Source organism: Neopelma chrysocephalum, unplaced genomic scaffold (genome assembly GCF_003984885.1).
Source record: "Neopelma chrysocephalum unplaced genomic scaffold, ASM398488v2 Primary Assembly neopelma1_188, whole genome shotgun sequence".
In the NCBI taxonomy this organism is placed as follows: Eukaryota; Metazoa; Chordata; class Aves; order Passeriformes; family Pipridae; genus Neopelma; species Neopelma chrysocephalum.
The window spans coordinates 1833292-1849854 of NW_020897850.1; the positions used below are offsets into that span (position 1 = coordinate 1833292).

General features: G+C 41.5%; 1 protein-coding gene across 1 annotated transcript in view; it reads left to right on the forward strand.

Annotated features, from left to right (window-relative positions):
* The window catches only part of ARHGAP8 (Rho GTPase activating protein 8), a 57256-nt gene that overhangs the window by 39222 nt on the left and 1471 nt on the right, over positions 1-16563 (forward strand). The window contains exons 10-12 of the mRNA XM_027702501.1: positions 7731-7808; positions 8403-8531; positions 11479-11582. Coding sequence (XP_027558302.1) covers positions 7731-7808; positions 8403-8531; positions 11479-11582 — 311 coding nt within the window. The remainder of the gene's footprint in view (positions 1-7730; positions 7809-8402; positions 8532-11478; positions 11583-16563) is intronic.

A 16563-nucleotide genomic window follows, 5' to 3' on the forward strand; every position in this document is an offset into this window, starting at 1 on the left:
ATAGGTTTCACATTTGTGAAGACAAAAAGGGGCAGGCAAGAAAAACCAGTGCTTCTCAGCTTTACTGCTGCTTTTGAAGGGAAATCCTGCCTTTGTTTCCATCAGTACAAGAAAATGTGGATTTAAATGAGGACGGAATAAATAGACATAGTCAGAAATTGCTGATTTATCTTCAAAATACCTGCAGCAGCCAAGGCTGGAGTGGGGCCAGTTCAGCTATTAAAGGTATCAACTGATCTGCAGCGGGTGGAGAGCCCATAATGGACTTTATTGAAGTGCCCGTGGCCCAAACTCGGGGTTTCCACTCAAACCCCCCAAAGCTGTTTGGATGTGCTGTTTGCACACTGGTGCTAATTATGAAAACCTTGCAGGTGTAGCTCGTACCCAATATTGTGGCTGAATACAGGGAGTGTAAACAGTTCAGGACTAAGATTGTTGAAGGCGAGTGAGTGGCAGCCTGAGACAATCCCTGTAATTATAATCCTAAGTGGATAATTAGAGCCTGTGTGGTGGATCAGTGCGTGCCCCATCTGCAGATGAAAGGCAGACTTTTTTTGTGGTTTAAATTGTTGTGAAACAATCGTCCTTACATATATTTAGCTTATCTTAGAAGGCAAATACCTCTTCCTCACTAATCACAGGAGTCAAGAGAGCTAAAATGAGGATGAATGTGCACTAACACTGTCACTTCTCAGAGCTGTTATTATTTAGGAATTGAGTGAAAATTTAGCCACTAAAATGTTAATTATTTTAATCTTTTGCGTGTGCATAGGAGGAAGGCTTTGCATATCTGGCACTTTCTTGGGCTTATTTAAAGGTTTTAAAGAAATAGGAGGTTTGTGGCCATCATTATAGTGTGTTAGTGACCAGTAACTAGAAATCTTACACTAATTTGAAACAAAACCTCTTCCATGTCTTGCTTTTGTTATTTCTGGATGTTTTGTCTTATCACTGTTGCACCAATCTCATACTCTTCGCTCTCAACAATATCTGAGTTCAGAACCCATTGTTTTCTGAAGCTAAATATGCAGTACAGTTTTGAAAAAAAGCAAGTTTTACCTCTCATGGTTATGATAAAGAAAAAAGGGGGGAGGGGGTTGTCTCAACTTTGTCACTGCAGAATTTCTTCTCGATGAAATGTTTGTTACTCTGAAAGCAGGAATCATCCTTGGGTTTTCTTCAAACTTTGTCCTTTTTTGGCTAAAATTCCATCTGTTCCATGTCAGCAGCCTCAGCACAGTTTGTGAGGGATGGACTCTGATGTGATGAGACTCCTGAACAAGTCCTGCTCTGTTCATCTGCACAGGTCAGGGGCACCAATGCACAGCCCAGCCCATGCACTTGCTGACTGGACTCTCTGATTTCTTCTCCCAGTCCTTCTGTGTCCCCAGGAAGGAAGGTCCTGGGCTCTGTCAGTGCTGTTCTTTTCCAGCCAAGCCCAGGTTTGCTCAGAGCTGTCATGTTCCCTCTCATGAAGAGATTTCCACGAACCAGATTTCTGGGGAGAGATGCCTTGTCAGGTGGAGTGGTTTGTGACGTTCCCAGCCAGATGATGCTTGAAAGCCAAGTACCTGCCATGCCAGGGCTGCTAAGCAGTGGGTGACAGACATGCATTTTTTTGCACTTAGGGTTGTAAGTGTGCAGGTCTCTGTTGTACCTGCTGTCTGCTATGATTATAACTCTTTCCCTAAATCTGGAATATCTCAGTTGTGCCGGTGGCTGTGCTGACAGCCCTGGAGGGTGACTGGCAGCCTTCTTTGCACTCCAGACGTGGCTGTGAGCACAGTGAAAACTCTAATTCATCCTCTGGAAGTGACAGACCCTCACTGTCATTCCCCTGTTCCATTTGATTTTGGCAGAGCTTCCAGCCTTGAAGGATTATCAGGGAGTGGGGTTTGGTTTTCACTCCTGGTGCGGCGTTTCCGCTCGTTCTTCCCATTGCTGCATCTTCACATCTGTTTAGCTGAAGCCTGTCCCTGAAACTATGGTGTCACAAAAGCTCCTGCAAAATCGTGCTTCATCAGCAGGGCTAGGAGTTCTTGAGACATCAGAGACTCTCTGATGTCCACTCTGTGCTGCTCGGGCTCTTATTTCTTGAGCAGCTCTGGTGCAGGAGCTGTGCTGACGCTGCCTGCAGCAGTGAGTACCAGGCTAAGGAGGCTTTCAGTCTCTAAAGTTACAGAATCACAGAACCATCAAGGTTGGAAGAGACTTTTGGGATCATCCAGTCCAACCATCAACTCAGCACCACCACTGTAACCCCTAAACCACTGAACCATATCACTCAAATCATAGTGGACAACTGGGAGCATCTCTCCAAAAGACTCCTGGTTCACCCACCCTTCTTTCTTAACCTAATGACTCCAATCCCTTTGACAGACTGCTTGGGGTCACACTCTTCCTCCTTGGTATTTAAATTTTGTGTCTCTGTTACAGACAACACTGTTTGCAGAAGTTCCTCCTGGTGGGGAGTCACTGACACCTGCACAAATGAGTCAAAACTCCCCTTCTTGTACCCAGTTTGTGAGGGGGCTCTGACAGCAGCAAGCACTGCCTCACCCCCAAAGCAAATTAACACTGTTTTGTATTTTAGAAACAAGATCTGTTATGGCTGATGCCTCAGATACTGTTAAAATAAACACAGTATACTCCAGTTTCTTATTTTCTCTAACTTTCAGGCTATTTTTTCAAGAAGGGAATAAAATGTTGCCATTTTGCGGCTTTCAGTCTAGCTCCATTTAAAAAATGTTTATAATACTCAATTTTAAAAATGCCTAATTTTGGTTTCTTCTAACCTTCACAGGGAAGAATTACTTTCCTAAAATGAGTTCTGAGTATCTGAAAAAATCATCAGCTCAATAAGAGTAAACCTCAAGGTTCATCTTCTGGACCAAATCATAGAAGTGCTCTTAATTTCAGAAAGAAAGGGGTGGTATCATCCTGAACCCAGCCAATGATTTAGTCAGGCCAAAGAGGTTTAACAGCACATTTGTGACTTGATCTTCATAGTAACCAGCAAACCAAAGGATTTTTTTTTCCCTATGCACAGCCTCGAACCCACAACCTGTCCAGCCCTCTATTCATAAATGAAAAGCTTGACTTGCACTTGCACTAAATCAGATTTCTTTGTGTGTTTACTACCTTATCTCTAGTATGCCCTGAGAAACTGCTTTGCTTAATTAAATATCCACTCTCTTGTCAGAACAATGCCTGAGTGTTTCTAACCTGGTGTCGTTCCTTTGGTGGGAGTGATCTTGATGTTTTGCTCGCAGGCCCTTTTCTCTGAGAAGTCCAGCTCAGCCACAGGGTGGTAATTTTCTTTCTCTGGTTAATGTGTCCCCACATGTCCTCACAACCTATTTGGTGCTGAACTGAGACTGTCACTCCTGAGCAACTATTTTAGCAGCCAGGGATATAAGTAATGCCACTCAGTGGAGGATAAAACTGCACAGCAAAATTCATACTTTGTTTGCAAACCCCCCAACACCTGGAGGTCAGGTCACAGCTTTTAAGGGAATTTTTATTTGATTCAATGTGTGTATAAATTGCACAGTTCAGACCTGCATGAAGATGTCAAACAGGTTACTAAGGGCAGGGATGTTGCTCAAGCCTATCTCAAACATAAATACACTGTCATTTGTTCTGGGGTTTTTTTAAATATATATGGGTAGGATTATTATTTTTACTGTATTTTATGTTGTAGAGAGTACCCCCAAAGGTATAAACATACTTGTTCATGTTTAAAAAAAAAAAAATTAAAACCAAATGTAACCTGCTGTGATTATCACTAAAATTTCCAAGATTTGATAGCATTTGCATTCTACAGAGAGGCCATATAAGGAAACAGCTACAGCAAAATTTCCCAGAGAACTGATTGCTAAAGAGCTGGTGTGAGATCAGCAGCAGCTCGGAAGTGATGGGACAATAAACTCACAGTGAAGGAATCACACCAGAGAATTGTAAAGCAGAAAAAATAACTGTCCCCTGTAGGAAAATTATCTCACAGTAGCCCCCGTGGCCCAGTCTTTCTCTCTTACCTCACCAATTTTGTTGACTGGAAGTGCTTTGCAGCACAAAGATTTTGTTCTGTGCTGTCTCCTGGTACCACAGGAGAGTCCTGGGTGATGACTAAGGCTTCCAAATGAAATGGTAATAACCCTGCTAGAGGAGTTCAATGATAAAGTAATAAATGTCCCATTGTATGATCATAATGACAACTAAAGCTGTCCTTTATCTGTTCAATAGCAGGAGCAGTGGTAAGCAGTGATTAATCTTTCCTCCTCGCCCCTTCCATGAATCACAACAAATCTTGCTGAGGGAGGAAGTTTTGGCTCCATTTTTTAATGTGAATGAATACATCCTGGTGGTGATAGTCAGAATGGGTAGAGATGGATGGTTATGCATCCTGAATCCATTTGGATTGCTGCAGCTTTGCCTCCTGGCCTCAGCTTCCTGTGATCAATCAAATATCTTTTAAAAATGCAACACTGGCAAAGCCTGACATCGGCCACAGGAATATTTCCGAGTTCTTGGCTCTTTTGTTTCCATGGGAATGTTTTTACCTGGGGTTCATGGAGATGAGTTAAGTCCCAAGACCGGTTTGTGTGCCATGAAGTAAAAACGAACCTTGTAATAGGCACAGGTTTTGTTTCTGGTGCTCAGGAATTGCAAATAAATTATTTTCAGAGGTGCCAAGCGTAAACTGAGAATATTCATTCATAAATTCTAAGGCTGGGGACTGTTTGGAACTGCAAGGACACAAACACACTGTGGATTCCGGGGAGGATGCCCAGCTGTACATCCTTTGCTGCTGCTGCTGCTCAGCTTTCAGCAGGGCTGGAACTGCCCCTTCCCTTCCCCTCTGCCCTTGATCTGCTGTGCACCTTCTGCAGAGCAAACCACCTTTGCAAACTGCAGGCATCACACCCCCTCGTTCTGTATTCCTTGCACAGAGCACCAGGGAAAGGAAGGTCGTGCAACCTCCTCCTCAAAACCTCCTCAGAACCTCCTCCTCCAGCTTGAAAAAAAAAAGAAATCTCAAATTTGTCCGAAGCATAAAAGTTAATGCTGCTTTGGGCATTTCACGTATATAAACTCTGCAGTCCTCGTGTTAGAAATAAGTCTGTTTTAATTTTTAAAAATGAATCTTACTACAGTTGGGTGAACTGCAAGAAGATGTCTAGATGGGTTCTATTAATGAGAATGAAAACCACTTCCAAATCAGGATGGGCACTTCCTAAGATTTGGCAGGACCCCAGCCTAAAGAAACATTTCCAGACTGAATTTGGGACAGAAGGAATTCAGATGCTCACTCTTTGCCATTCCTCTTCTGAAAGCAGGCAAATTAACAAAGGTTTTTGATGCCAGCAACCCTCAAATCAAGGATGATTGAAAGAAAAAGAATGTAATTTTCTCGTCTCTCTTTCTCTGACAAGTTGCAGCAATGTGACAGCATGTGTTGCTTTAATTTATCTTTATCAGTTTTGATTTTCTGTGTCTTTCCCGTGGGACAACTGATTGGGGAGGGCATAGAAGGGGGGGTTGAGTATTTTTAGCAACATTTTATTAATGCAGAGTGTGACACAGTTGTGTCATGGCACTGTGAAATTTTGTCTGCTGTAGTAAAAGCCATTATATTTCAATGTGGAATGAAGTGCCTGCCTGTTTTCATTTGTGATTACTGACATTTCAATAATTACTCAGTTAAGTTCTCAATCGCAGCATCACTTTTCATTGAGCACAGATGGCTCCCTCACTACTCACATGCTATGTTTTTCCATATAGCACTTAATATTTAGAATAAAAGTCCTCTCTTTTTGGTCTGGAGTAATCCTGTAATGCCCAGGATTGCCTTCAGCCAATTTTGTTCCCTCATCCCATAACTCTGGTGGCTCTGACATGTATTTTCTCTGCAAGAAGAAGACAAAGTGATTTATTTTGTTTTAGCGTGTGCACCTTGTGTTAGCTTAATTCTGGTAGTTCCAAGAACTGGGATTTTTTTTTCCCTGTAAAGAATCAGGATTGGAGAAGGTGTTTCCTGACTGTGTGTAAGACTGTTTATTTATCCATCACAGGGAATAACCAACAAGAGGCTTTAGGTCCCTTTTTTCCTTCTCATCCCTGTGCTAATGCTGTTCAGGTTATGTGACTTGAGAAAGACCATCACTTAAATCATACTTTTAGGGAGCTTTCCCCTGCCCAGCTGAAACACAGAAGGCACTGGGAGCAATTAATAGAAATACAGACTTCTAAAAAAAGTTGTCCTTTGCTCATGTGCATCGCAGAAGTTCATATGCATCACAGAAATAAGAAAGCAGAAATTTTGCCCACAAAAGTCAGAAAAATATAATGCAAAAAGGTCTGTCACTGTACCCAGGTTTATTGTTTTCCTCCTTCAAGAGCATAATTGTGGTTGACTATTTAAAAATTGCTATAATATCTTATTATCTGACCTAAGCATTTTTTACACACACAAAAGAAAATATGTGACTCTTGCTGTTGGGGTTCTTTCTCTTTAGAAGCAGAATACAGCTTTTTCTTTTCCCTAAGAATTGCACTTACTTACAATTAATTAGTGTCCTGTCATTTGGTTGGGTTGCCCACAAGTGCCAGAAGCACTGGGGATATTCTGCTTTGGTGGTTGCCACTTGTGATCAAACAAATTGATCCAGTTTCAGCTGACCTGGGAAACGGATTCTGGGAGAAGCAGGGACAGTGCCTGTATCCCAGATTTCTGCAGATGAGGATAAAAGTTGCTTTTCCACCTCCAAAAACATACCCAGGAACAGCTGGATGTCATGTGCCACCACAGCAACGTTGATGGGATGCAGGGCCAGACAAGTACAGCTGTTGTCTGTGCTACAGATTAATGTCTTTAATTAGGCACTTGAAAGCTTAGCCAATAAAGGCATAAACACGTTAAGAATTGATATTTATTGCACTGTAGTCCTTACAGCGAGATTCCCATCAGATAAAAACATTAACCATCAAACCAACTCCTGCAAACCAAATTGCAGGTGTTTATGATGTCCATTTGCTGAAAGACTTGTTTCCACAGGAAGACTCTTGCCCACTGACAGGCAGCATAAAATTCCACAAATTCTAAAACCCTAAAATTCCACAAAGCCTAAATCTACTCTGTGGAGCACTTTCAAGCAGAGCTTGGGTTTGTGGCAAAAGTCTCTGAAACTTGGCTATGAAAATGTATTTTAATGGTATATTATCAGTTCTTCTAGTATTCTGTAAATTCGTGTACATACTATTAAATGCTGGTCTGTAATTAATGGGTTCATTAAAGAGTTTTGTGTTAATTTAATACAAACAAATTTAATTATTAATTTTTTGTGTAGGAAATACACCTGCAACCTGGGTGAGTTCACAAGAATGATGGATTATCCTTCATTAATGTACGACTTAGTTTTTCTAGAACACCATAAAGATTCTTGTTAATGCAAAAAGACCCATGTGTACTTCAGCTGGAATACACAAACACTGGTTTTCTATTTTTTTTATCTCTATGAGACCCATTAAAGGAAGTGCTGAAGGCAATGCTGAAACATGATTTGATCCTGCTTTCTGTTCTCAAGGATTTTCTTTCCAAAAAATGAGTGTAGGGAGGGTCTTTGTTCCCAAATCTTCTCCCTCTGTTCTGCTTTCTACTGAAGCTAAAGAGAAAAAACAAAAGAGAGGCAGCTTTTACAGATGAGGCCTGGATTAATTGTTTTTTTCAGGACTACAAGTAGAGGGTCTCTTCAGAAGGTCAGCCAGCTTCCAGACCATCAAAGATGTGCAGAAACTCTACAATCAGGGTAAGCTCTCATCAACCACTGCCAGTAACAGTGTGGAGGGTTTGTTGGTGAAGCAGAAATGCCAGCTTTCTTGTAACTAATTAATCATTAATTAATATATTTGTAATATAAAATAATAAGAACATTAGTGCAGAAAACTGAGAGATAGCAACAGGCACTTAATGGTTACTGAAGAGCAAGTCATCCCTTGGTGACTTCAAAACCTGTGGCAGCTAATGAATGATAAGTCTGAGTCAAAAATGGTCTATTTTTTCATAAACATCTACTTTCCTGTAGTTACGAAGTACAGTGTCTCTGGTTATGGCAAAGAAATGCAATTTTGCCTAAGAATTTATGAAATGCAGTGAAGTAGTTGTGAAAGTCACTACTGACTTCCCTGTGAAGACACTCCATGAAATGCCTTTGTGGAGAGAATCTCCTACAGCAAGATTAATAAAGCTCTATGAAAAATATAAAAATGAAATATCAGGGGTTACCAGCAGCAGAAAGGCAAGAGTTTTTCTGTTCAAAACGTAGTGTGAAGCAGTGTTTAAGCAGTAGTTAAAAATTAAAACATATGATTGAACACCTTTTTTCGTCTTTTTCTCCTGTTAGGCAAATCTGTGAATTTTGATGACTATCATGATATCCACATTCCTGCTGTTATCCTGAAGACTTTCCTTAGGGAACTCCCCCAGCCATTACTAACATTTGACTGTTACGATCACATCCTTGGAATCACCAGTGAGTATAAATAAGTTTAGAGAGATTTGTACAGCAGGCAGGACTGGACCTGACTGATTCATAAAACCACTGCTGTTTGTTTGCTAACCAAGGTGCAGAGTTGTGGAAACAAAATTCAGTTTGGTCATTTATATGTTTCTTTGGGTTTGTTTTTGTTTCATTTTGTTTTGTTGGGGTTTTTTTGTTGTTTGGTTTGGGGGTTTTTGTTTGTTTTTTTTTTTTATTGGTTGGTTGGGGGTTTTGTGGTTTTTTTTTGTTTTGTTTTGGTTGGTTAGTTGGTTTTGTTGGGGTTTTTTTTGTGGTGGGTTTTGGTGTTTGTTTTTGGGTTTTTTTTGGTGGGGAGAGGATTCTTTCCATTGCAACTATTTCCACAGGATAACATATTGGGGAAGAAAGGATCTAAAGCCATGAGAAGGCATTGAACATCTAAAGATATGGCACCACCTGAACTATGAATTATGGCCTTGTCAGGAACTAGGAGTTTATAATGCCAGCGAGGGCATTAATCCTAGTGGGGATCTATGGAGCTTGAATAGCTGAGATCCCAGGATACCTGGGAGCTGGTGCCTAGTGCTGGTGGACTGAGGTTTTGTAAAATGCAGGTTATCATCACTATAATGACTGTTGCTGTTGGGACAGGACATTAAAATATTTCAGGCTGGGGATAAATCTTAATTTTTCCATGTTTGTAAGGTGCAGAAGCACAGCAAGTTTGCTGTGCTTAAATATTCTGAGTCAAATTCTAGTGCTGTGCCCATCACTATTATCCTCACGTAGAGTTAGATGTCATTAACTTTATTCATGTATTTCCATTTAAAAACTTCAGCAGGTCGTGCTCAGAGTCCTCTGGAGTTCTGTGCTGTTTTGCTGTTTGCAAGTCTGTAGATCACCACCTTCCAAATCAAACACTCCTCTGCTCACACAGGGAATGTTCTCAGGGCACTCAGAAAAACAGATCTATTCACAGGCAGGTGGCAGAAGTGGAGGGACTGGAAAGAACAGGGGAAATTTGGAAAAGGGATGTACAAACGCTGATTTTTGCTGAGTTAAGCCCGTGCTGACTTTCTGGGTGTGATATTACTCTGTGATGGAGCTAAGCAAAAAACAGGAACAAGTCTGAAAATAACCTGAGAGCAGTGCATTGTCCCAGGGGCAGCAGGAGGCTTTGCCTGGCCAAGCACCTGTCAAACATCCATTCTGTTTTATGTGCTTTCAATTTTGACCAAACACTTCGAAAAGTGGAGTTTAAGGGAATTACTAATTATTCTTTGGGCTCTCTTGTGTGCCTGCAGTGTGATGTCCATATCTTACTGATGCTGTGGTGGATGCCTTGATTTAAAAAGATCTTGGGCTTGAGAACCAGAATTTGTTGTTCTCAAATACCAGCAGCAAAAGTATTCTCAAAATCCACAGGAAAGGTATTCTGTGTGAATACAGGGCAGAAGGGAGCTCTGGAGAGGTGTGATCACAGACAGCTGCCTTGGGATGGTTTGAAAATTCTCATTCTGTCTCCTGGAAGTGTGTGTGTGATGTGTCTGCTGCATATCTTAACCTGCAAACCCAGGAATGCAGTATCTCTGCTTTACAGCACTTTGAAACCACAGGGAACGTTTTCTTTTTATGGTCTCATCTAAATTATTCTTTTTTTAAAGTGTTATGGATGGGAGCTGTGAAATAAATGAGCTGAGTGACAGACTTAAAAAAATTAATAAAACCTTGAAGCTTATAATTGTTGAAGAACTTCACCTTTAGTCATGAAAATTGTTAGCAAGGTTTCTTTAACCCAGTAATGCTACAATTCCTGCATCATATATTCTGCAGAAGGCTGACAAAAAAATTCTTGGGACTCAGATTAATGTGTTTTATGGGAGCTGGTAGTTTTGCAGTAGGAAAAAATGCCTCCACAGTTCACCACAATAAAGCTTCATGTGTTTAATTCAGTGCTATAAAAGCACTTAATGTGCTGAAATTTTGTGCATGCACACACAGCCTTGTGCACTCCCAGGGAGAGAGAGAGAAATGCAACAGATGCAGAAATAGTATCAGCAAAACTGAGCTGGTTAGGTTAGGCATGATTACCATCATCAGACCTTTCTCCAAACTGGTGTTAAAGTTACAGTACCACAATGATCTGTGATATTTTAAATATTTTAATTTAATATATATTTTAATATCTATTTAACTATTTTTATATTATATTATATTATATTATATTATATTATATTATATATTTTATGAAAATATACAACTATCTTTATATATAAATAATTGTATAAATCTATAAATTATATATAAATATATAAATATTTTATATATAATAAAATATAATAAATATATCAAATAAAATACTGTGGTATTCCAGGGGGGAAAAAAAGCCACTTGGTAGAGCAGCTGAAGTATGAGTGTCAGTGTAACTCTCACCTGGACTGTCTAGATGATGCAGGAAGTTTGGAATCCACTTCTGGGTTTGCCCATCTGTAGAAATAAGTTAATGAACCTGCTTAGGTTCATCTCTAGAAGATTCTCAGCGCCCAAGTGGCCCTCTCATAAATTTTTTGCCAAGGCAGAAGAGTTTCCTGTAGCGATTTTAAAGTTAGCAGATTGCCAAAAGGGCATTTGGGGCAGCAAGAGCAAAATCAGAGCATAAAAAAGTAGACATCTCAATGAAGTGATGGTGAGATTCAAATCAAGTCCTTTGAAAGTCCTCTCGAGCAAAGAAATTATTTGGGCTGTTTCACTGGCTTGAGAAAATACTCTGGAAGTGGGTCTGGGCCAGATATATGATAATACAAAATATGATAGAGGCTTTCCAAGGGATAACCCTCCCTGGCACTGTGGTTATTAGCAGAGCTGAATTTTGCGGCCAGTTTTACAGATGTAAATAGAAGTTATTATTTCTTGGCAACGTTTTGCTGCTCCAGAGTTAAGGATGGCTTTGGAATTGCAGGTGTGGAGAGCTGTTTGAGGGTCACCAGGTGCAAACAGATCATCCAAGGGCTTCCCGAGCACAATTACATCGTCCTGAAATACCTGATGTGCTTCCTCCACATGGTGAGTCCGGGCAAAAATTCCAAAGCTGTTTTCTTTCTGAATCTGTTCTTCTTAATTCCACATTTAACATCTCCATGGAAGGGAAAAGTGAGTGTTTGAAACAGTGTGATGGGTGAGGTGGTTGTGCAGGACCCTCCAGTTTTGCTAAGAGTTGGTGCCAAACAATGGTCAGACCATCCCTTCACCATGAAATCCTTTAGGTGTAATGAAAATTACAGCGCACATTTAAATGAACTGTGCCTGCAATGGGATCTTTAGAAGTCCTGTTCCCTCCACTCCACACTCAGAAAGTATCTTTTTATTGATTTGCTTTTGGAGGTTTTTTTCCTACTTTAGAGTGAAAAAAAAGCACCTGAAAATAGCGGCTGTGTAATTTTCAGTGCTGGAGAAAATCTAGGTGAAACCACCTTTTTCCCCTAAAACATAAATATTGGGCAACTAAAACACCAAATAAATTAGTTTTTATTTTAGAAAATTATAGAAATGTTAATAAGCTTTAGAACAACCATCAGCAAAATATTTCACATTAAATCTTAAAAATAGCATTTTCCTTTTTAAAATAGCCACTCCTTGCTACACTGTGAAGTTAAAAGCCTAGAATGTACTGTTTTGCAAGGATTTTTTTTTTTTTTTATTGCTCAGGATAAATAAAATCATGTGTCTTTGCTCCTACTTTTTTTGGTTTGCTGATTTCTTTTAACCCATTTCTGGGAAAGCCACGAGTGTGAGGGTTTGGGAGACATCCCTTACAAACAGGACCGAAAATTTCCCTTCCTTCTGACTTACCCAATGGATTGCCTTTTCCAGGTTGCACTTTTCAAACCTGGGTGCCTAAAATGGAGGGTCAGGGTGTAGCTGGTGCCTGAATCAAGGGATCCAGCTTTCAGGAAGCCCTGAGCCCACCACAGCAATCAGACCTGTGGAATGATGCTGATTTTCACCAGGGAGGGAACTGGTGAAACTCAGTAGCTGTTCTTGGGCTACAGTCACATTTGCCACATCCTAGCCAGGAGTTTATTTCAGAACCAAGTACATTTAATCCCTTTTACTGTCAAAGCACCAGGGAAAAGCAAGATTAAAGGATAAACACGTGGATACAACCCTCAGATAGCGCTCCTGTAATACCCACACGTTGCTTTGCTGCTGCTTAGCTGAACCCTGAAGCTATTAAGGAAATCCTCACGTCATTTGCTATTATTTTAGCAAGTGATATCTGTCCTCAGCGTTATGAATCGTGTAAGTGACTTTGTTCCAGTAATAGATGCACCATCTCCACACGTTTCTTAAGAGCTGAGCACTCGAGGTGTTAATGAGGTGTGCAAAAGTACCACACAGAGTTTGCTGTAATTGGGCCCCAGAATGCAGCATCATTTTTAAGTGTGCCTTGTTATGGAAGGCGCAGCATCGAGTTGATACCAGCGCTCAGATCCGCGATTTTTGCTGATCCGCGGCTTCTCATCCTTAATGTCTCAGGGAATATTTGCATTTGGAAAGGTCAAGGAAACGTGAAGCAATCTCGGGGCTGGAGATTTCTATTCACTGCAGGCTGGTGCTGCACAGGCTGCCACAATTCCAACTTTTAACAGACCACTCCACCAATAATTCTGGTTTTTACCTGAAAGCATCAACCTTCTTACACACAAGAGGCAATTTAATTCTTCCATGAGCTAAGCCTTGAGTAGTGCAAGAGGTACTTGTGGTAATTTCATCAAGTGGGATGAATTGTAATCACTAGATACAGGTTTTGAACACTCCAAGTTTGATGCTGGTTTGCAGAAGAACAAAAAAAAAATCCCTATTTTCTCTGCAGTCTCAACTCACTTGTTTAATGAAAAGCTCCTTCTAGTCCAAGAGAGCAAGACAATGCAACTTCTACAGAAGTAACAGACTTGAATTTCAAAAATAGGCCCAAGTCCTTTGACTGTAGATCAGGGGTGATTTTGCCAGGAATGAGCCCAGCAGTGAAAGGTATAAACCAGCCCATCCCCACCTGGCAGTGCCTCTGGCTGCTGGACAGGGATTTGCAGCCCTTGGAGCTGCAGTGGACTGAGATCCCTTGGCAGAAATGGGCAACCAGGAGCGAGAGGGAAACAAGGACCAGCTTTAACAAGTCAGTCCCTGAATTATGTCCGTAAAATATGTCAGTGCTTGCTCAGCTGATCTCAGAAGGGATGAGAGTGCACAAGTGTTTGTGTTGCACCAGCCCTGCATTGCAAATGCAGTGGAGCAGATTTATGAAAGCACCCGCAAACTTAAAGGGCTCAAAGAAGCAAATTACTTGGCCAAGCACCCTGAAGCCAGAAACCATTTCCTAGAAAACTGTAATTGTTGTTTCCATGACAGTCTAAGGCTAAAGAAGCTGTAGAGGCAATAATATCACCTGACTTGTGTTTTTATATCCGTGGCTTTGGTTTTGGTACCAGCTGGTACAACCCTCTCTCTGTGCCTACATTTTCCCTCCCTGCTGCTGTTTTCTGTCCCCCCAGTCGTGCCTGATGTGGGAAGGGTGGCTGACTGGGCTGAAAGAACCGTTGTAAAAACTTGCCAGATTTAAAACCCCAAACTTGGACCCATCAGAAAACACAGACAAGGGTTTGGGGCCCACGAACTGTGCTTCAGATCTGTGACTGAGGGAGCAAAGTTAAAGCCAAGCACAAGCTGGAACAGAAAAATGCTGTGAATTAATGTTTTGTCTCAATCACTTGTCCAACTGAACAGTGTAATCAGCTCCAGCAAAGCTTGGGGGTGGCTGGAGACGACGGGGCACGTTGGGAAGGATTAGATGACTAAGGAGCAGATACAAGCAGTTGGCACATCTGCAAGGGAGCTGACAGTGGGTGGTGGAAAAGTATTTCAGTCAGTTTGTGGGGGTGTTTTAATATCTAGTAATTTTCTTTTGAAAATGTTTTGCGGAGTTCCTTTCAGCGCTGCCACTGAGAAACCAAAGAGTTCTTGGATTTTTAAAAGTGATGGTAGTAATTGGCTGTTTTACCCACTGTATTTCACCGTTTAAGTTCATTAGGTGGTGTAGTGGTTGTCTGGTCTCACTCCTGCAGTATCCAGAAATCACAGAATCATCAGTGTTGGAAGAGACCTTCATGATCACCCAGTCCCACCATCAACCCAGCACCACCACAATCACCCCTACACTGAATTTAGTTCCATCCATGAGGGTGCTGGGATAAAAGTACATGGAATCAAAAATCATCACAATTGTGCTGGGTGGAGCTCAGTGTTTTTCTTGGGACAGTGAAAAAATGTATTTTGCATTTCTCCATGTGGCACTAAAACTTCAGTGGTTATTCCCAATGATCAGTTTTTCAATGTACAAGTTTTATCTTTCTAGAAGACTTTCTTTCAATATAGGCTGTCATTGCTTAATGATTTTTCTATACATGTTCCAGTGAAAGGGGAAAAAAAAACCCCACCAAAACAACAAAGTGGAGCTGTGTAGTTCTTTGTTGTAATACTTCCCTGTGATGTTCAGATGATTCCGTCAAGGATATGATCCAGGCCCTTGGAGAGTTGTCTTTTATTAGCTCATCAAATTGACAGAGCATGTATTTTCAATTGAAACAGAGATGATGGTTACTAGCTTTGTGAGGGAATCAAAGAGGGAGTCAAGGGGGTTGATCCAAGTGCTGTCATTTGTGTTTCTTAGACAGAACATAATTTTGGGGTGATTTTGCCAGGAATGAGCCCAGCAGTGAAAGGTATAAACCAGCCCATCTCCACCTGGCAGTGCCTCTGGCTGCTGGACAGGGATTTGGAGCCCTTGGAGCTGCAGTGGACTGAGATCCCTTGGCAGAAATGGGCAACCAGGAGCGAGAGGGAAACAAGGAGGGGCAGCCAGTGTTTAAAGACAGATCCCGTACACAACTCATGGGTTGGAGGGTGTCAGGACCACTCCCAAACACTGGGGGAAGACAACTCCAATAGGTTTGGCTCTTTCCACTGTGCTTCTGTGCCATCCTGGGGTACCTGCCCCTTACACTTAAGGCACCTTTCTTAGGGTACAGCACTTTTTTGTGCTACAGAAAACACAGTGTGATGGGCTGTAGCCCAAAGTCGTAGAGACTTTCGACCAAAAGAAACACCAAAAAATACTTTGTACTTGTTTCACAGGGGTTTCACATGTACAGCATTACACAGTGTGAAGCCTGTATTAGCCACCTAAGGGCCAGAACACACAGTTCTTAACCTTGTTATATTTATTAGTAGCCCAACACTAGTTCATTGTCCAGCTGCCTTCAGGCAAATAGTGTCTGAAAGGCATTATATCCTCTCCTGGCTGGACAAAGAGGGCCCTTGCCAGGTAAAACACCAAGGAAGGTGGGTCTGGGCTGTAGAAGATAGAGAGGAATGAAACCTGTGTTGCTGGGCAGGGGGCAACTGGAGTTTATGCCTGTGCTAAGAAGTATTCTCATGATCATAATATTTCTTAGTTTTTCCTCCAGTGCCCTCAGGCTTTTCATAATACCACAGAGCTGCCTTTTCAGGAGGCTTTATGGCAAGACAGAAATTGAGAGGCACTAAGAAATAGAATTTTTGCTTTCCTGTTCCACTTGAAATTGTAGCAGGAAGAATAGATGGGAGATTTTGCCCAATGATTCCTTGTTCTGTTCTGAAACTGCACAGCGCAGTTTGTGACCTCATGCCAGGTTACAGATCAACTGCTGCAAAATCAGCCTGGCAAGAACTGCCTGAATTACCTGGGTCAGCAGGAACCAGGAGCACCTTCAGCTGGCTGGCTGTTTACAAATAACAGGAATTAGTCAGGGAGGACACCCAGGCCATACTGGGCTTTAGATACCAGGAGAACAAAACACACACAAATTCCCTGCCAAGCTCACAGGGAGAAAAACACTCTGGGCTCACATCCACATGTAGCAGCAGGACACATCATGCAGGTGCAGAACAGATTTCACTGCTGTGTGTTTTACCCACAGCCTGTTTTCACCTCCATTTCTCCAAAGGAATT